The 22,312-nt window shown below is 39.7% G+C and overlaps 1 protein-coding gene across 1 annotated transcript in view; it reads right to left on the reverse strand.

Moving 5' to 3' along the window:
• deptor (DEP domain containing MTOR-interacting protein) overlaps nt 1–22,312 on the reverse strand; it is a 100,234-nt gene that overhangs the window by 67,858 nt on the left and 10,064 nt on the right. Inside the window, exons 3-4 of the mRNA XM_061953474.1 lie at nt 9,353–9,531; nt 5,926–6,049 (exon numbers count right to left, since the gene is read on the reverse strand). Of these exons, the coding sequence (XP_061809458.1) occupies nt 5,926–6,049; nt 9,353–9,531 (303 nt within the window). The remainder of the gene's footprint in view (nt 1–5,925; nt 6,050–9,352; nt 9,532–22,312) is intronic.

The following is a 22,312-nucleotide window of genomic DNA, read 5'->3' on the forward strand; positions in this document are numbered from 1 at the left end:
AAAACGAAATTGAAGAAGAAACTGAAACTATTGTGCCATATCGGTTTGAACCGTATGCAAGCGAAACCGACAAAAACGACACGACAGCCAGCGACACGGGAGAAAGCGAGGACGATTTCGGCGATCGCCTTCTAACCAACAATTGGTATGTGTTTGTTTGGCATTAAAGGAAACTAACAACTATGAACTAGGTTTACAGCACATGAAATACATTTGGCAACAACATGCACTTTGAGAGTGCAGACAGCCCAATTTTCATCAATTAATATATTCTGTAGACATACCCTCATCCGCGCTCTTTTCCTGAAAGCTGATCTGTCCAGTTTTGGAGTTGATGTCAGCAGGCCAGGGAAGCTAGGGTCGATAGGGGGTTTAGCTCGCTCGTCTGCGGGAACAAACTGCCGCCATTGCTTGCCGTGCTACCGAGGTCCTTTGTCCCTGAATTGCTCACACACTCCGGCAGATTTAATGGGGGTCTGGCGGCAGATTTCTTTGACTTTATCGTTGGAAATGCATCTGCTTTGAGTGTCGCAGGATATCCACACATTCTTCCCATCTCTGTCGTAGCATAGCTTTCGTCGGTAAAGTGTGCGGAACAAACGTCCAATTTCTTGCCACTTTCGCATCTTTGGGCCACTGGTGCAACTTGAATCCATCCTTGTTCGTGTTGTTACACCCTCCGACAACACACCGACAAGGCATGATGTCTCTAAGGTACGGAAAACAGTCGAAAAAACGGAAAATAACAGAGCTGATTTGACTCGGTGTTTGAGAAAATGGCGGATTGCTTCCCGATGTGACGCCACGTTGTGACGTCATCGCTCCGAGAGCGAATAATAGAAAGGCGATTAATTCGCCAAAATTCACCCATTTAGAGTTCGGATATCGGTTAAAAAAATATATGGTCTTTTTTCTGCAACATCAAGGTATACAGGTAAAAGCCAGTAAATTAGAATATTTTGAAAAACTTGATTTATTTCAGTAATTGCATTCAAAAGGTGTAACTTGTACATTATATTTATTCATTGCACACAGACTGATGCATTCAAATGTTTATTTCATTTAATTTTGATGATTTGAAGTGGCAACAAATGAAAATCCAAAATTCCGTGTGTCACAAAATTAGAATATTACTTAAGGCTAATACAAAAAAGGGATTTTTAGAAATGTTGGCCAACTGAAAAGTATGAAAATGAAAAATATGAGCATGTACAATACTCAATACTTGGTTGGAGCTCCTTTTGCCTCAATTACTGCGTTAATGCGGCGTGGCATGGAGTCGATGAGTTTCTGGCACTGCTCAGGTGTTATGAGAGCCCAGGTTGCTCTGATAGTGGCCTTCAACTCTTCTGCGTTTTTGGGTCTGGCATTCTGCATCTTCCTTTTCACAATACCCCACAGATTTTCTATGGGGCTAAGGTCAGGGGAGTTGGCGGGCCAATTTAGAACAGAAATACCATGGTCCGTAAACCAGGCACAGGTAGATTTTGCGCTGTGTGCAGGCGCCAAGTCCTGTTGGAACTTGAAATCTCCATCTCCATAGAGCAGGTCAGCAGCAGGAAGCATGAAGTGCTCTAAAACTTGCTGGTAGACGGCTGCGTTGACCCTGGATCTCAGGAAACAGAGTGGACCGACACCAGCAGATGACATGGCACCCCAAACCATCACTGATGGTGGAAACTTTACACTAGACTTCAGGCAACGTGGATCCTGTGCCTCTCCTGTCTTCCTCCAGACTCTGGGACCTCGATTTCCAAAGGAAATGCAAAATTTGCATGGTTGGGTGATGGTTTGGGGTGCCATGTCATCTGCTGGTGTCGGTCCACTCTGTTTCCTGCGATCCAGGGTCAACGCAGCCGTCTACCAGCAAGTTTTAGAGCACTTCATGCTTCCTGCTGCTGACCTGCTCTATGGAGATGGAGATTTCAAGTTCCAACAGGACTTGGTGCCTGCACACAGCGCAAAATCTACCCGTGCCTGGTTTACGGACCATGGTATTTCTGTTCTAAATTGGCCCGCCAACTCCCCTGACCTTAGCCCCATAGAAAATCTGTGGGGTATTGTGAAAAGGAAGATGCAGAATGCCAGACCCAAAAACGCAGAAGAGTTGAAGGCCACTATCAGAGCAACCTGGGCTCTCATAACACCTGAGCAGTGCCAGAAACTCATCGACTACATGCCACGCCGCATTAACGCAGTAATTGAGGCAAAAGGAGCTCCAACCAAGTATTGAGTATTGTACATGCTCATATTTTTCATTTTCATACTTTTCAGTTGGCCAACATTTCTAAAAATCCCTTTTTTGTATTAGCCTTAAGTAATATTCTAATTTTGTGACACAAGGAATTTTGGATTTTCATTTGTTGCCACTTCAAATCATCAAAATTAAATGAAATAAACATTTGAATGCATCAGTCTGTGTGCAATGAATAAATATAATGTACAAGTTACACCTTTTGAATGCAATTACTGAAATAAATCAAGTTTTTCAAAATATTCTAATTTACTGGCTTTTACCTGTATATTGACGCTAACATAGGTCTGGTGATAATGTTCCCCTTTAAGTTTCCAAACGCCAATTTAGGTTTAAAAGTATATATATATATATATAATTTTTTTTAAATCACTTTCTTGTAGCGCCAGTGAAAAGTCAACTCTTAATCTAAAAGAGGTAGCTCATTTTGACGGTCAACTTCCTTCGTTTACACTTTATTGAACTGCGCATGCAAGTGACGTCGAGGCCACGTTGGGGCCACATTGGGGCCTGTGTACGTTTATACCAGAGTCTGTTAAAGATCACATTTTACTTGTAAACCAAACAGTCAGCTTGAAAAAAATCGAGTTTCGAAAAAATCTGATTTGGGCCACTTTGGCCTGCATTTTAAACGCAGAATCGCGATTCGTATTTATTATTAAATATTGTGGAGTGTTTTTTAATTTTATTTTTTATGCAAGTTTTTTTAAAATTTTATTTCTGCTTGTATTTTTTTTAAATTGTATTTGCATGTTTTTTTCTGTGATATGGATCCCCCTGTGTCTGAAATAAAATGACTACTACTACTACTACTACTACTATTCTAAATTGATTAATGATTTTAAAAAATAGAAGAAAAAAAAAATTATAATAATATATATTTTTTTAAGAATTTTTTTTTTTTCATTTTTAAGCCATCTCCATGCAACCAAAAGTTGCACTTGTAACATGTAACCTGTTTTGAAAGTTTCAGTATAAGAAAAGAAATAAAATAAAAGTTTCAGTATAATTCTTATACCAAATAATACATCCCGAAAATCGGTTTGAATCGAGAACCGTGTTGAATCGAGATTCAATTCTGAATCGCATCCTCACACCAGGAATCTGAATTGGATCTAATCGTAGCGTGCTACAGTTACACACCCCTACTATCTGACCATGATTTTTGTTTTGTTTTAAGTGATTTTGTTCTCTCTTGAGAAAATTAAAAGGAAGAGTGTAGAAAGCAGTGGAGAAAAAAGGTATGGGTTGTATTATTAGGGCTACTGTCTGCCTGCAGCATCCTCTCAGAGGGGTTCATTAATGGCAAAACTCTGTTGTTCCGTTTAATCCCAGTGGTGATGCACTGAAGACACACAACTTGTTGAACGTCATATTGAGATGGATTACCACTTGAAGTGATAGAGCCTCTCGGCCCGATAATGCAGGTACAAATTGAGGATGCAATGTTCCATGAAAGCTGACTGTGTGTGTGCACAGTGTCATCCAGCTTGGTTTAAGTCAACAGCACATGTTAGCTCAAGCAAAGTGGTTTCAGTCACAGCACCTCCAGGGTTGTGTAAGACGTATACACCGTATGGCTAACAAAGCAAATGGCTGTGACCTGAATATGCAGTGTGCATTATTAAGTCTCTGCAAATAACACACTGGACTCCATCTGGGTGCACATTTGCATGTGTACCAAATTAAACTAACAGTATCTGTTTCAGTGTTTCCCATATATTCATTTAGATTTATAATGTGGCGGGTCGCCTCAAGTCAATGCAAAGCAAGGATAATTCAGTCATCCTTATGATGTAAAGTGCAGGTAAAAAGAGTACGACTGAAACAGCACGAACAAAGATAGTGTGTCTGTACGTTTGTCCTACGCATACAGAATTACATAAAGCTGATGATTTGAGAGCAGAGACAACAGATGTCCGGCCTGGGACTCTTTCGCAACTATGAGGACAGTCTGTGTGTATTCTTAGTCTGTGTGGTGTCTAGAAACACATGAAAACCAGGACGTGTGTTTAGAGCTGAGTGTTCATAGAGGTACAAAACGGTAAATGTGTAGTGTATATGCATTTCAGTACGCCTAATGAAAGGAGTTGATAAACCAGCCAAGAGAGAGGTGGAGAAAGTAAACCATTCTAGGAAAAAATTAGGGCTGGCGACTTGTCCAGGGTGTACCCCGCCTTCCGCCCGATTGTAGCTGAGATAGGCTCCAGCGCCCTCCGCGACCCCAAAGGGAATAAGCGGTAGCAAATGGATGGATGGATGGAAAATCGATTATAAAAATAGTTGGCGATTAATTTAGTCATCAATTCGTTGTATCTATGCTATGCGCATGGGCAGAGGCTACGTTTTTATTATTTTTATTTTTTTAACCTTTATTTATAAACTGCAACATTTACAAACAGCTGAGGTGTTAATAGGGGTGTAACGGTACGTGTATTTGTATCGAACCGTTTCGGTACGGGGGTTTCGTTTCGATGCGGAAGTGTACCGAACGAGTTTCCACACGGACATATTAAGTAGCGTACTGCACGTTGTGTAAACAATACTCAAAATGCCGGACATGTCCTCTTTTGCGGTGCTGTCGGGCGGTGTTTCTTAAATGCCTCAAATGTCCGGCATTTTGAGTTAGGGTTGCTTGTATTTTCAATATACGTTCAGGGTTAAGAAGGGGTTAAAAACACATCAAATTGTGCGTGCAGCAGCATTGGTGAGGGAGGGGCAGAGACAGAGAGAGAGAGAAAGAGTTATGATAAACGCTTTTTATCGATACATTTATCAGATTTAATTTTTTATTATCTATAGCAGGGGTGTCAAAAGTGTGCATTTTTGTAACATTTTCCTTGTTTTATTTGGCAAGTTGAAAGAACATGGCGCCAGTATTTTTTTTCCAATAAAATACTGGAAAGGATAGAAATGTACTTTGTCTCTTTTATCCGATTATTAATCGAAGTAATAATCGACAGATTAATCGATTATCAAATTAATCGTTAGTTGCAGCCCTAGAAAAAATCAACAGCTGAGGACAAACATAAGCAGTGCCATTAGTGTTGTTCCAGCCCGCCATTATTGGACAAATACTCTTAATTGAACTTCCAATAATCTCTAATTTCCCCCAAACTGAAAAGCTTTTACAATAATTCATTTTAAAACAAGCTAATGTCTGATTTAGCAGCAGATATATGTTTGAAGCATTCATGGTTTCTGGTGCGTTAGATTGCAGAGGCCATCATGTGTCCTCAGAGAAACAACAGGAAACTGTAGGCTACACATTGTAATGTAATACACCACGTAAAGCTGCACCATGTAATGCACAACTTAAAGCTACACAACATAATGTAATGCACCACTTAAAGCTACACAAAGTAATGCAATGCACCACATAAAGCTACACAATGTAATGCACCATGTAAAGCTACACAATGTAATGTAATGCACCAGATAAAGCTACACCATGTAATGTACCACATAGGCTACACAATGTAATGCAATGCACCATGGAAGGCTACGCAATGTAATACACCAAGTAAAGCTACACAATCTAATGTAATACACTACGTACACAATGTAATGTAATGTACCACATAAGGCTACACAATGTAATGTAATGTACGATGTACTGTAAAGGCCCACAATGTAATGCTATGTACATAAACGCTGCTTTAGCGACATACTTCTCATAGATCCTTTGCCCCCTCATGAACACTTTGGCCTCGTTGTCCAGCGGAAAGGTGCCGTCGTCTTTCCGGAAGCGGTAGAACAACTTCATGTCTTTGAACTCCTGGTGCTCATCACAAACTGGCAACACATGAGCACAAACAAAACATACAGTTTAGCTCCAACCTTAAAAAATGTGAATTATATGTAACAGACACACAAAACAATTGAAGAAATGCAGCTATGGTGGAACTTCCGAAACGATAACACAATCTTTTTCAGGAAACTGATCAAAATCGTATTTGTTTTGCATTTAAAATCCATTTTTCCAGGGAATATTGCGGTGAGCCCTGTCAGGTTGACAGGAGCCTCTCGCAGCAGTCCCAGCTGCAGTCAGAGCACTAATGAGACTGGGCATGTGCAAAGCTGCAACTGTTTCTGCCTTGGTTTGAGTGAGATGTAAATGTCAAAAATAAATCACTGGAACGTCCAATCCCATCGTTTATGTTAATGAGCCAGGCATTATTCAGTTTGTTCATGAAAGTCTTTTGATACTTTAGCATTTAACAATGCATATTTAAAACAAAGAAAACAAACTAAAAATCAACAGAAGAAAGTTCATTTTCAGTTCTGATTATACATATCATTTTTTTAACTCACTTTTTATCTCTTGCACTACCGTGATTATTTCTCTCCTACAGCATCCATTGCAATTAATTATGTAAATGAGGTGGTGATGTCCTATAGTATGGACGTTATTTTGTGTCTTTTTTACACTAAATTTATGTAACTGAATTTTTTAGCGTTTGAATTTTGTGAACTAAATTTCTTTACATCAAATTACGCTGACAATTTCATTGAAAAAAATTCAGTGTTTTAAAGTTCAGTGTAAAAAAATCAGTTAATAAAAATTAAGTGTAAAAATATTAGACAGGATCGATTGCTTCAGTCTCAATCAGATAAACAGACTCAATAACTCCGCGGTTACCAAGAATGCCATTGTAAGTTAATAATAACACAGACACTTGTAAAGGTTTTAGCATATTCACTATTGCTAACAACCCTAGCTTGATTACGTTACGATAGCACGTACAAATATCAGTGAAAAAACACTCCTACACATCACACATGGGACAGTTTAGTAAGTATGAATTGTTTTAGTTATATTGTAAAACTTGCAAACGTTGCTTGGACTGATGAATGAAGAATCCTATCGAGCAGAAAAGTAATGGACGAACATACTTCCGGCACGAAACGGGAAGTATATTGTCAATGCGTACACTTGTAGTGAGCGATCTTGTCCAAAAGATGGCACCATAGCACAAACAATAACACATGTTTTCAGTGTCTCTGTCGGTGTAATATGACAACTATTTGTTGAATACAAAACATTATGGCCTTTAGCGAAGAAACATCCATATATTAGCCGCAAATTTATGGCTAATTTATGGCGAAGAAACATCCATAAATTAGCCGCAAAGACCAAAAAATGTGAGCACATTACACCAATTCTTAAATCCTTACATTGGCTCCCTGTACATCAGATAATTGATTTCAAAATCCTCCTGCTCACATATAAATCACTACATGGTCTAGGGCCCAAGTATATCACTGATATGCTCCCACTATATAAGCCCTCTAGATCAGTGATTTTCAACCACTGTGCCGCGGCACACAAGTGTGCCGTGAGATACAGTCTGGTGTGCCGTGGGAGATTATCTAATGTCACCTATTTGAGGAAAAAAATTTTTTTTGCAAACCAGTAATTATAGTCTGCAAATGATGTGTTGTTGTTGAGTGTCGGTGCTGTCTAGAGCTCACCAGAGTAACCCTGTAATACTCTTTCATATCAGTAGGTGGCAGCAGGTAGCTAATTGCTTTGTAGATGTCGGAAACAGCGGGAGGCAGAGTGCAGGTAAAAAGGTTTCTAATGCTTAAACCAAAAATAAACAAAAGGTGAATGCCCCTAAGAAAGGGCATTGAAGCTTAGGGAAAGCTATGCAGAACGAGACTAAAACTGAACTGGCTACAAAGTAAACAAAAACAGAATGCTGGACGACAGCAAAGACTTACTGTGGAGCAAAGATGGCGTCCACAATGTACATCCGTACATGACAAGACAATCAACAATGTCCACGCAAAGAAGGATGAAAACAACTAAAATATCCTTGATTGCTAAAACAAAGTAGATGCGGGAAATATCGCTCAAAGGAAGACATGAAACTGCTACAGGAAAATACCAAAAAAAGAGAAAAAGCCACCAAAATTGGAGCGCAAGACAAGAACTAAAACACTACACACAGGAAAACAGCAAAAATCTCCAAATAAGTCAGGGGGTGATGTGACAGGTGGTGACAGTACACCTACTTTGAGACAAGAGCTATAGTGATGCATGCTTGGTTATGGTTTAAAGTCATATCCAACAATTGCGACAACGACTTTTTTCTGTCAACTGAGTTTCGTTGTTTAATGATTTCTGCTGGTGGTGTGCCTCCACATTTTGTCAACACAAAAAATGTGCCTTGGCTCAAAAAAGGTTGAAAATCACTGCTCTAGATCACTAAGATCTTTTGAGACCAATCTGTTAGTGGTTCCCAGAGTAAACTCAAATCAAGGGAGAGCATCATTCAGTCACTATGCAACAAATAGCTGGAATAAACTTCCTGAAGATGTCAGACTTTCCCCAACTCTGACTACTTTTAAAACTAGACTGAAAACTGTTATGTTCACCTTAGCTTTCAGCTAAATCTTTTAATCTTTTAACTTTTAAGGTCCGCACTGTTTTTATTTTTATTGTCTGCATTTTAATTTTGCTTTTATTTTCTTTCCTTTCACTTTGTTGTCTGTGAAGCACTTTGAGTCTGCCTTGTGTATGAAAAGCGTTATACAAATAAAGTTGCCTTGCCTTGCCTTGCACCGATTCATAAGCCGCATGGTTCAGAGTGTTGGAAAAACATAGCGGACAATACGGTATTATTTTGTATAGAATAAATTGTTAATCTTTAATTCTAGTCACCTCTCATTATTTTAGACAGCTTTAGAACTAAAGATTCTGGGTGGACTATTACCTACTAAAGAGAGGGTCTCAATACATTCAATGTTCGCAGTTTCTTACCATACAATTTTAAAGTGCCTGCCCAGCTTAGACAAGTTTGGAGTGTGCAGCAAAAACGATTAGGTGGTGCTTTTTTGCCAACAAAGATATCTCATTAGATTTTTAGGGGATTTTGGATTGTTTGCAAAAGCACAGCCTGCTGTCTCTCCCTGCCTCCAAACTTCTCAAAAGGGATCAGGGAGTGAGTTGGAGCCAAATTGGCTAAGATGCATAAAGAAATACTTCTGCAGGGGCAACGAGCTCTTCCTGGAAAATGTCAAGAAAGAAAGTAAGAGAGGACAACTGAGGGAGAGACAACACAGAAAAAAACATGTCTGAAACAAGCTCACCGTGATGGATGATGCTCTGGTCAAGAAGCTTCTGCATGATCTTGATGGCCGTCTCTCTCTCTGAGGCCTCTTTGTGCTCGATCAGCCAATCAATGAGCTCTTTGGCCACAAAACAGTTTGGGTACGTTCGCAAGTGATGGCGCCGATCTTTAATGACTTTCCCCTCATGGAGCCGCAACCTGCAACAGAAGACTAGCTTTAGTCTTGTTCTATTAGTCATCATATTCTAGCAATAGTGGGTTACTAAAATGTAGAAAATATTTATATTACAAATTAAAAGGGGGACATGCACTCAACAATATTTAGCACTTTATTACAATGTCAGTGTTTCCCACACATTCATTTATTTGTGGCGGCCCGCCACGAAAGAATTATGTCCGCCACAAATGGATTTTTCGGCTTTTGACTCGCTCGACCGCTCATAAAAGCAATGGGACTGTCTGTGAATGTTGCTTGTAGTTACACCTCCGGTGCAGTAGGTGGCGGTATGCATTGTAACTCCGCCAATAGCACTTAATTCACCTGGTGGGCCAGAAGAAGAAGAAGAAGAGGGACGGACGGACGGGACCAAAATACTCGCCGACTACTTTTCATAATGATGGCGCTTCCTACGTTTCTACCTCAAACGTCCAAAAGCTGCTGAAAGCCTTGATCCAGGATGCCATGGGGAAAAAAACTTAAATGGTGCCTTTTGGCGATAGTTAGCAGCTTGGTGGCTCATAGCCGGCTAGCTAACGCTTGCTAGCGTGGTAGCATTGCTTCATTTTTACAGGTGTTATAGGTAGATAGGTTATAGCTGCATCGCTCGCGGCTCGTCATATATTTAATGTTAATCCGCGATTTCACCGAGCGTTTCACTGACGGTTTCGCCTGACGCTGCTTCATTAACACCGCCGCTGTTTGACTCGGTCACCTGTTTTCATACCGACGAGCTAACGTGTCCAGGTTATAACCCTGTTGTCAATAAACACACATGGACTGAAGCTAAATTGTCCACTGTCCACTGCAGCATGTGAATGCAATGAAAATAATAAAATCTGAGCCAACCAGCTGTTAAAATGTTGTCCAGGTTAATGTTTTATTAAAGGCCCTTCATTTCAAGATTTCAACTGTGATTGGGCTTTAAACAGGTGGATGACCTGTTCAGATGGGTGTAACTGCTACTGTTCAAATAATGTGAAATAGCATTTAATTTTACATGTATGCAATGCCATTTAAATGTAATTATAGATAATAATAATAATAATAATAAATACTGTGTAGTGTTGTAAATAGTCAACGGGAAGGATTCTAGTAAGATATAAGCCATGAGCACTACACAGCCAGAAAAAAACCTAGGCAGGACAAGTAAAAATATTGGGGCAAGTAGATTTGAGAAGTCGGGCAAGTAGAAAAAAACCTTAACGTTGAACCCTGCATGTGTTGAGCTGCTGGTTAGACGGCACTGTACATAGAGCGCTTCTGCTCGTTAGTAATAAATTCTAATGTTGGATGTTCACTCCTTCACACAGATGAGTATAGAAAAATATTTTCAACGACCGAAAAGGGCTGGACTTGGAGAGGAGGTAGGCCTACAGTCCGGACCACAGGTGCGACCTGTTCAGCAGGAGGAGGAGGAGGAGGTTGACTGACTGTGGCAGGACACCTCTGCCTCTGTTTCACTTCATGTTGCTGGTAAATAATATGGTTGTAGTAGTAGGCTAAAGTTAAATTATTTATTTAGTATTCACTAATTAAAGGGGCAGAGCTTTAAGAGACATTTTAGCTTTTATATTTTATAAGATATATTTTTTGTAAGAACCACAATTAATAAATATATTTCAGTGAATCACTAATTGTTCAAATCTGTATATAAATATGTACATAAAATGTTGTAATTATATTCCAACTCCGCGTTCTTCTTGGTCATCGCCGCTGCCGCCCCCAACGCCCCGACCCCCCCCCCCCCCCGCCGACCACACCACCACAAATAGATGCCTGTCCTGTGGGAAACACTGAATGTGTAAACTATTTGCAATAAACTAACAAAGCAAGAATAACTTAACAGTTCAACTAGTACACTATGTTCCAATCAGGGTTTTATGCTGTAGATACCGATCATCCATTGGTAGATACTAATCACATATAATAGCCGTACATTTTTTTATGTACCGTATTTTTCGGACTATAAGGCGCACTTAAAATCCTTTCGTTTTCTCAAAAATCCACAGTGTGCCTTACAACCCGGTGTGCCTAATGTACGGAATAATTCTGGTTGTGCTTGCTGACCTCAAAGCAATTTTATTTGGTACATGGTGTAATGATAAGTGTGACCAGTCACACATAAGAGATACGTGTAGACTGCAATATGAGGCCAGTAAACAACACCAAAACTTTAAAGGCCTACTGAAACCCACTACTACCGACCACGCAGTCTGATAGTTTATATATCAATGATGAAATCTTAACATTGCAACACATGCCAATACGGCCGGGTTAGCTTACTAAAGTGCAATTTTAAATTTTGCGCCGAAATATCCTGCTGAAAACGTTTCGGTATGACGACGCCTGCGCATGACGTCACGGATTGTAGAGGACATTTTGGGACAGCATGGTGGCCAGCTATTAAGTCGTCTCTTTTCATCGCAAAATTCCACAGTATTCTGGACATCTGTGTTGGTGAATCTTTTGCAATTTGTTCAATGAACAATGGAGACAGCAAAGAAGAAAGCTGTAGGTGGGAAGCGGTGTATTGCGGCCGACTGCAGTAACACAAACACAGCCGGTGTTTCATTGTTTACATTCCCGAAAGATGACAGTCAAGCTTTACCATTGGCCTGTGGAGAACCGGGACAACAGAGACTCTTACCAGGAGGACTTTGAGTTGGATACGCAGACGCGGTACCGTGAGTACGCATGCAGCTGCGGCTTCCAAACATTTGATCGCTTGCCCGTACGTGCGTGCCGCTACGTGCATGTCACGTACGTAACTTTGGGGAAATATATGTGCTGTATGAACTTTGGGGAGGTGAACGGTACTTTGGGCTGTGGAATTGAGTGTGTTGTGCAGGTGTTTGAGTTGTATTGGCGGGTTATATGGACGGGAAGGGGGAGGTGTTTGTTATGCGGGATTAATTTTGTGGCATATTAAATATAAGCCTGGTTGTGTTGTGGCTAATAGAGTATATATATGTCTTGTGTTTATTTACTGTTTTAGTCATTCCCAGCTGAATATCAGGTCCCACCCGCCTCTCACAGCATCTTCCCTATCTGAATCGCTCCCACTGCCCTCTAGTCCTTCACTCTCACTTTCCTCATTCACAAATCTTTCATCCTCGCTCAAATTAATGGGGAAATCGTCGCTTTCTCGGTCCGAATCGCTCTCGCTGCTGGTGGCCATGATTGTAAACAATGTGCAGATGTGAGGAGCTCCACAACCTGTGACGTCACGCGCATATCGTCTGCTACTTCCGGTACAGGCAAGGCTTTTTTATCAGCGACCAAAAGTTGCGAACTTTATCGTCGATGTTCTCTACTAAATCCTTTCAGCAAAAATATGGCAATATCGCGAAATGATCAAGTATGACACATAGAATGGACCTGCTATCCCCGTTTAAATAAGAAAATCGCATTTCAGTAGGCCTTTAAATGTTCCATTGAAAATAAAGAACATTACACACGGCACTCAAAAATCTGTCAAAATCAATCAATCAATCAATGTTTATTTATATAGTCCTAAATCACGAGTGTCTTAAAGGGCTGCACAAGCCACAACGACATCCTCGGCTCAGATCCCACATCGGGGCAAGGAAAAACTCAACCCAATGGGACAATGAGAAACCTTGGAGGGGACCGCAGATGTGGGGACGCCCCCCCTGGGCGACCGGTGCAATGGACGTCGAGTGGATCTAGCATGATATTGTGAGAGTCCAGTCCATAGTGGATCTAACATAATAGTGAGAGTACAGTCCATAGTGGGGCCAGCAGGAGACCATCCCGAGTGGAGACGTCCCCAACCGATGCACAGACGAGCGGTCCACCCCGGGTCCCGACTTTGGACAGGCAGCGCTTCATCCGTGGCCACCGAACCTGTGCCAACCCACCCCCCTCCATGAAGGAGAGGGGCGTGTGATATTTTTTCAAGAAACGCACGCATTTTTTTTTTCCTTATAGCGCTGTCAAAGTTAACGTGTTAACTCAATACAACAATGTACTGCATTAGCCATGTACAAACGTAGATTGATCACGCAATTTATTTTGAGCGCACATGCTCCGTTACCTCATGGCGATGTGCAAGGTGGAGCGGGTTGTTATACCATCAGTGAACAGCTCAATGTGTACGTTGATGAGCAAAGGGGCTGGGACAGGTGTGCTCACTGGCACTTAAAAATACACCCAGACTGGACTTCAGTCAAAATTGTTACCACGTTTTGAGCAATGCAAACATTGAAAACGTGTTACTGGATGACATTCTGACAATAAAATTGCATTTGACTCCAAATATGATGGTATTTTTTAAAAGTTCATTTAAATCATGTACGCAAGTAATTCGCTGCGATTAAATTTGACTAATCAAAATGCAAATGGGCGATTAATCCGATTAAAAATATAAACGCTTTACAGACTTCAGTTTTGTATTGCTTTCTTTTAGGAATGTGAATATGGAAATGTCAAAATCACGGTTATCGTGACCAAAAATAACACAGTTATCATTTTTAACACGGTATTGTTGAAGGTGATCAAAAAGTACTTTGTACACACTGAAATCTTTTGATTAAGTTTTTATTTATTTTTTAACAACTAAAATAATTACACACACTATTTTGCATGTTTTGTGTTTTGAATATTGGTTTATACTTTATCACTTTAGGATTTATTTACACGAAAAAGACCATAACAAATAAAATCTATTATTATTATTTAATATTTCTAGCGGGCATTGTGGTGTCCTACTCTGCTTAGCGGTTCTTGAATGCACCATAACAACACCTCTGTGTCATTCCTCTGAGTAGTGAAGTGTGAAATGAAGTGAATTATATTTATATAGCGCTATTTCTGTAGAGACTCAAAGCGCTTTACATAGAGGTGTCGATAAATGCGTTAAAATGTAATATCGGAAATTATCGGTATCGTTTTTTTTATTATCGGTATCGTTTTTTTGTTTGTTTGTTTGTAAGATACACTTACAATTAGTGCACCAACCCAAAAAACCTTCCTCCCTCATTTACACTCATTCACACAAAAGGGTTGTTTCTTTCTGTTATTAATATTCTGGTTCCTACATTATATATCAATATATATCAATACAGTCTGCAAAGGATACAGTCCGTAAGCACACATGATAGTGCGTACTGCTGGTCCACTAATAGTACTAACCTTTAACAGTTAATTTTACTAATTTTCACTAATTACTAGTTTCTATGTAACTGCAAAAAGCCATTATCGGACATCCCTAGCTTTACATAGTGAAACTCATTATCTACCTCTTTAAGCTACATTTAAACTGGTTTGGATGGCACTGGGAGCAGGTGGGTAAGGTGTCTTGCCCATGGACACAACGGCAGTGACTGGGATGGCGGAAGCGGAAATCGAACCTGGAACCTTCCTAGTTGCTCGCACAGCCGCTCCACCAACCGAGCCAAAAAACAATCACTCTGATCTAAGAGAGCCCAGCTTGTATGTTCAATGTACACAATTGAATATCTTAGTTGCTCAGACAGTAATGTGTTTATATACGGTTAGATTGGGGTATGTCGTTTCTTAATGGGGAAATACGTTAATGACTCTTGTTTTCATGTGAGCCTTTAAGCTAGCTGGTTGGCGCATGTTAAGCCTTGAGTTAATCAAAGTGCAGTTATCAATCATGTTTTAAAAAAAAAAAAAAATGTTTTAATTTAAAACGGTCGTACTAACCGTCGGGAGTTTCACGGCGGTTATTATGAATACCGTTTATCGTTACATCCCTACTTCACACACTTTAGGCTCACATGCATCATGTGTCATGATCCCACATGACTGTTTGGATTTTGCTCTTTTCTTTTTTCTATGTTTTGTATCACTTCCTGTCCCGGTGTTCTTGTTTTGGTAAGATTTCCTGTTAGGTCTCTGTGTTTAACAGCACCTTTTGCTTTCCGTTCCCCGTCCTGCCAGTACACCCACTCCTCATCGTTAATTAGCTCTATTTTGTTCCACCTTATTCTCTCCTTCAGTGCGGGTTCATTATCTAGTGGATGTGTTCTGTTAAAACCTGAGTTCCTGTTCCACCTGTACTACTTTTCTTCTACCTGCTACCGAATTAAACAACCTTCTGCCTGCCCTCCCTGCGTCCTGGGATCGCGTCATCGTCACATCATGACCAATGATGAAAATCAGGCGACCTCTCCCTACAGATGTATTAATAACAATGCACATGGTAACTTCCATCTTCTTCCACCTTGTCCTATGTGACGTCCTTCTGAACTGTGAGAGAGCTGACAACACATCTTGCCTGCTGCCAGCTCCTCTTTGTGCATCTTGCTCGCATCCTGCAGGATTAGTGGTCACAGTCCAAAGTCTGCCCAGCACACGATCGTCTGCCAAGAGTCTCGATGAGGAAACAACCTGCAGCTGAAGCCTTCCAATTTTTATCCCCTTTTCTCTCACAGTATAATTCAGACCACACGTTTCCCGCTGAGATATGTTCAGGAAAGTCATTTTGGTGGCTTTCGCAATGCCCGACTTGAGTCTGAACTTGCATTTATAGATGCTAAGAGTACACAGCTTGTTTATGCCAGTGGTTTTACAAACTGTTCCCACGCCCAAACAAGCCCACACCCGTTTTTAACGCAGCGCTTAGGCCCTTTATACCCACAGAGTGTGTCAACCTCTGTTTGTCCTCGTGTCGCCTATCAAATCAAATCAAATCAACTTTATTTATAAAGTCTAGTAACAAATGTGCCTATTTATGATGCCCCATTACATAAGTCCATAATACGAGCGATTGCTATACTTCCATACGGTCATCCAGACCGGTTAATTACCTGAACATTAGCAGGAAAAGGCTGTAAAATAGTTTTACTGGTCATAAAAGTAGAATTTTAAATGATAAGTGGGTTTATTACTAGGGATGTCTGATAATGGCTTTTTGCCGATATTCGATATTCCGATATTGTCCAACTCTTTAATTACCGATACCGATATAAACCGATACCGATATCAACAGATGTATGTAGTCGTGGAATTAACACATTATTATGCCTAATTTGGACAACCAGGTATGGTGAAGATAAGGTAATTTTTAAAAAAAAATTATAAAATAAGATAAATAAATTAAAAACATTTTCTTGAATAAAAAAGAAAGTAAAACAATTTAAAAACAGTTACATAGAAACTATTAATTAATGAAAATTAGTCAAATTAACTGTTAAAGGTTAGTACTATTAGTGGACCAGCAGCACGCACAATCATGTGTGCTTATGGACTGTATCCCTTGCAGACTGTATTGATATATATTGATATATAATGTAGGAACCACAATATTAATAACAGAAAGAAACAACCCTTTTGTGTGAATGAGTGTGAATGGGGGAGGGAGGTTTTTTGGGTTGGTGCACTAATTGTAAGTGTATGTTGTGTTTTTTATGTTGATTTAATAAAAAATAAAAAATAAAAAAACGATACCGATAATAAAAAAAACGATACCGATAATTTCCGATGTTACATTTTAACGCATTGATCCCTATTTATTACGATGAGTATTCATGCATGTACATGATATGTATCTTGTAATTATTACCAAATGTTGTCATAAAAGGTCATTATGCATCATATTGTTGAGAAAGAATCATATATATATATTTTTTTTTATGATTATTTGAGTGTTGGGACAGGACATTATAACCCTTTGCTTCTTACTGCTCCTTTTCGGACAAACAGACTGTTTATTTTTATTATTTGTTTTCTTTTAATATTACAATTGTTTTTTTCAGATGACAATATTGTATTGGAGATGCTACATTTGTTTTTTGTGTTTGAAATAAATTAATAAAATAAATTAAAAACCAAAATAAAATATTATATTTCACTTCAGTCTAGGGCTGCAACAACTAATTGATTAAATCGATTAAAATCCATCCATCCATCCATTTCTACCGCCTGTTCCTATTGGGGTCGCGGTGGGTGCTGGAGCCTATCTGAGCTGCATTCGGGCGGAAGGCGGTATACACCCTGGACAAGTCGCCACCTCATCCCAGGGCCAACACAGATAGACAGACAACATTCACACTCACATTCACACACTAGGGCCATTTTAGTGTTGCCAATCAACCTATCCCCAGGTGCATGTCTTTGGAGGTGGGAGGAAGACGGAGTACCCGGAGGGAACCCACGCAGTCACGGGGTGAACATGCAAACTCCACACAGAAAGATCCCGAGCCAGGGATTGAACTCAGGACTAGTCAGGACCTTCGAATTGTGAGCCACATGCACTAACCCCTGTTCCACCGTGCAGCCCCTCGATTAAAATCGATTATAAAAATAGTTGGCGATTAATTTAGTCATTGATTCATTGGATCTATGCTATGTGCATGCGCAGAGGCATGTATATATATATATATATATATATATATATATATATATATATATATATATATATATATATATATTGGGGGCGTGCCTTAAAGGCACTGCCTTTAACGTCCTCTACAACCTGTCGTCACGTCCCCTTTTCCTCCGTACAAACAGCGTGCTGGCCCAGGCACATAATATATGCGGCTTTAACACACATATAAGTCAGTGGTTCTCAAATGGGGGTACGCGTACCCCTGGGGGTACTTGAAGGTATGCCAAGGGGTACGTGAGATTTTTTTTAAATGTCTTGTCAAAAAGAACTGTGAAAAGAAATGCAACAATGCAATATTCAGTGTTGACAGCTAGATTTTTTGTGGACATGTTCCATAAATATTGATGTTAAAGATTTTTTTTTTTTTGTGAAGAAATGTTTAGAATTAAGTTCATGAATCCAGATGGATCTCTATTACAATCCCCAAAGAGGGCACTTTAAGTTGATGATTACTTCTATGTGTAGAAATCTTTATTTATAATTGAATCACTTGTTTCTTTTTCAACAAGTTTTTAGTTATTTTTATATCTGTTTTTCCAAATAGTTCAAGAAAGACCACAACAAATGAGCAATATTTTGCACTGTTATACAATTTAATAAATCAGAAACTGATAACATAGTGCTGTATTTTTACTTCTTTATCTCTTTTTTTCAACCAAAAATGCTTTGCTCTGATTAGGGGGTACTTGAATTAAAAAAATGTTCACAGGGGGTACATCACTGAAAAAAAGTTGAGAACCACTGATATAAGTGAATGCAACGCATACTTGATCAACAGCCATGCAGGTCACACTGAGGGTGGCCGTATAAACAACTTTAACACTGTTACAAATATGCGCCACACTGTGAACCCACACCAAACAAGAATGACAAACACATTTTGGGAGAACATCCGCACCGTAACACAACATAAACACAACAGAACAAATACCCAGAACCCCTTGCAGCTAAACTCTTCCGGTATTGCAACAACGATTTATATCACAATATATGATTTGGTATATAAATAATGACAGCTCCTAATTTGGCTGCTGACGTATGCAGTAACATATTGCATCATTTCCAGTTGTATCATTTTGTCACAACTATTTTTAATCTACTTGTTAATTGACTGTTAATGTCTGGTTACTTTCTGTTGTAACATGTTTCTATCTACACTTCTGTTAAAATGTAGCAAGCACTTATCCTTCTGTGGTTTGGATACTTTTTATACGTTTTGGGCGATACTACAAATGTGTGTATGTCCCAATACCAAGTAACAATTACAGGGGCAGTATTGGTCGTATAACGTTGATACTGATACGTCAACATTTTCAAGATAATTGGAATATTACGTGTTTGTTATTTAATTATAATCAGACAAAAACACAGGATGGTGGTGTAACAATATCGGCAAAATTTGGAAATTATTTTCAATTTCAGTTTTAATACGTATAATATTTTAAGCAAAATAAAGTCAGTAGTGCACAATAACAAAACATAAGCAAAAACTACTATTGGCTCAAATTTAAACTATTTTTTTCTTCTAGACTTTATGTGTCCAGGGACTTATTTTGTAAGTTTGTAAACAATACCGAAAAAATATTTTCTAATAATAAAAAATGCTGATCTAATCATTGTATTATCGACCATATACTGATATTACACTTGGTATCATTGCTGTCGATATTTGTATCGATCCGCTCACCTCTCTTTACATTCAAGAAGTGTAGCCTTGACGTTAGCATGGATTCTTGTATCCTTCGATGGTGTGTAGCGTAGCATGTTTAGCTATTCCTCGTCCTCCAGTGATAACGTTACTTGAAAGAAGCGTTGTTTATTTGCCGCCACGAAGGCGAGGATTACTGACTGAATTAGAAGCAGCTTTGCACTATGGAGGGACGTTGACCACTCGCAAGGTTGCTACATTGCGTTGAGGACGCGGTCGCTCAACTGTCATATTTGCGGGACACAGCTAGAACATGTCATCAACATACATTAATTATAACAATAGTATACTAAGCTCCATCGTCAGCCTAATTGACATCATGTATATTGTATATCTACATCGCGCAATGGCTACATTTCTCACAGTTTGAAGTCAGCAAGTAGGTAAGCTAACAATTACGCTGTTAATCTGTGGAATGTTCCAGAGAAAGTGTTGTCCTGTACATTCCGGTCTCCACCATTGTATGGAATGTAGAGTGTTGTGTCAATCCAAACAATAGGGACAATAACTAACATGACTGCATTCATGACTGTAATATACAGATCGTTACCGTCGTCAGGTGTCGCCACATAAGTCAAAAAATATTTGTAAATGACTTACAGTGTGTATTATCCACAATTCACACACAAACATATCTTTAAATAAGTACAAACCCTGTTTCCATATGAGTTGGGAAATTGTGTTAGATGTAAATATAAACGGAATACAATGATTTGCAAATAATTTTCAACCCATATTCAGTTGAATATGCTACAAAGACAACATATTTGATGTTCAAACTGATAAACTTTTTTTTTTTTTGCAAATAATCATTAACTTAGAATTTGATGCCAGCAACACGTGACAAAGAAGTTGGGAAAGGTGGCAATAAATACTGATAAAGTTGAGGAATGCTCATCAAACACTTATTTGGAACATCCCACAGGTGAACAGGCAAACTGGGAACAGGTGGGTGCCATGATTGGGTATAAAAGTAGATTCCATGAAATGCTCAGTCATTCACAAACAAGGATGGGGCGAGGGTCACCACTTTGTCAACAAATGCGTGAGCAAATTGTTGAACAGTTTAAAAAAAACCTTTCTCAAGCAGCTATTGCGAGGAATTTAGGGATTTCACCATCTACGGTCCGTAATATCATCAAAGGGTTCAGAGAATCTGGAGAAATCACTGCACGTAAGCAGCACAGCCCGTGACCTTTGATCCCTCAGGCTGTACTGCATCAACAAGCGACATCAGTGTGTAAAGGATATCACCACATGGGCTCAGGAACACTTCAGAAACCCACTGTCAGTAACTACAGTTGGTCGCTACATCTCTAAGTGCAATTTAAAACTCTCCTATGCAAGGCGAAAACCGTTTATCAACAACACCCAGGAACGCTGTCGGCTTCGCTGGGCCTGAGCTCATCTAAGATGGACTGATACAAAGTGGAAAAGTGTTCTGTGGTCTGACAAGACCACATTTCAAATTGTTTTTGGAAACTGTGGACGTCGTGTCCTCCGGACCAAAGAGGAAAAGAACCATCCGGATTGTTATAGGCGCAAAGTTGAAAAGCCAGCATCTGTGATGGTATGGGGGTGTATTAGTGCCCAAAACATGGGTAATTTACACATCTGTGAAGGCGCCATTAATGCTGAAAGGTACATACAGGTTTTGGAGCAACATATGTTGCCATCCAACCAACGTTACCATGGACGCCCCTGCTTATTTCAGCAAGACAATGCCAAGCCACGTGTTACATCAACGTGGCTTCATAGTAAAAGAGTGCGGGTACTAGACTGGCCTGCCTGTAGTCCAGACCTGTCTCCCATTGAAAATGTGTGGCGCATTATGAAGCCTAAAATACCACAACGGAGACCCCCGGACTGTTGAACAACTTAAGCTGTACATCAAGCAAGAATGGGAAAGAATTCCACCTGAGAAGCTTAAAAAATGTGTCCCCTCAGTTCCCAAACGTTTACTGAGTGTTGTTAAAAGGAAAGGCCATGTAACACAGTGGTGAACATGCCCTTTCCCAACTACTTTGTGTTACGTTCCACGTAGTGGTGGTTTGTTTGTTTTGTGTTTCTTCTTCTATTTATTTGTACAGGTCACATTCATTCACTGCCTCTGCTGCCAATCAACCGGTTCCTAATCCCAGCTGCTCCTCGTTTCACCTGTTAATCAGCCAGCCAATCCCGGACCACCATTCACCCTCCCAGCCTGTTTAAAATCACCTGCTCACCACTGGGTCAAGGTGGATTCTTTTTCTGACATGCTGTGTGGAGCTTGGAGAGACACTACTTTGTCTTTGACGCTATTTTGTTTTGTAATCATTTTTGTTAAACTCTTTGCTAAACTTGTGCCACCTGTTGTTGTTTTTTTTGTCTTCATTTTTCTTGACCTTTGAACTTTTGTAAGTATCTGTAGCCTAGTCTTGGGAAAGGTTAGACAGAGGCCTCTATACACTACACACGTAGGATTTGTTTGTGTACATACCCTTGTATGTTTTGGACCCCCTCTTTGGCTAGAGTAGATAGGTAGGTTTTTGGTTTGTGCTAATTAAATAGCTTCAGTTAGTCAGCTTACCTTTTCTTTTCTAGAGGTGTATTTTGGTATGTTTTGTTCATTTCTTTGACAGCACCTGTATTCCCAAGCTAGGCTAGTGTTGTGTCTTGTTGTAACACCCCCCCC

Source organism: Nerophis lumbriciformis, linkage group LG04 (genome assembly GCF_033978685.3).
Source record: "Nerophis lumbriciformis linkage group LG04, RoL_Nlum_v2.1, whole genome shotgun sequence".
In the NCBI taxonomy this organism is placed as follows: Eukaryota; Metazoa; Chordata; class Actinopteri; order Syngnathiformes; family Syngnathidae; genus Nerophis; species Nerophis lumbriciformis.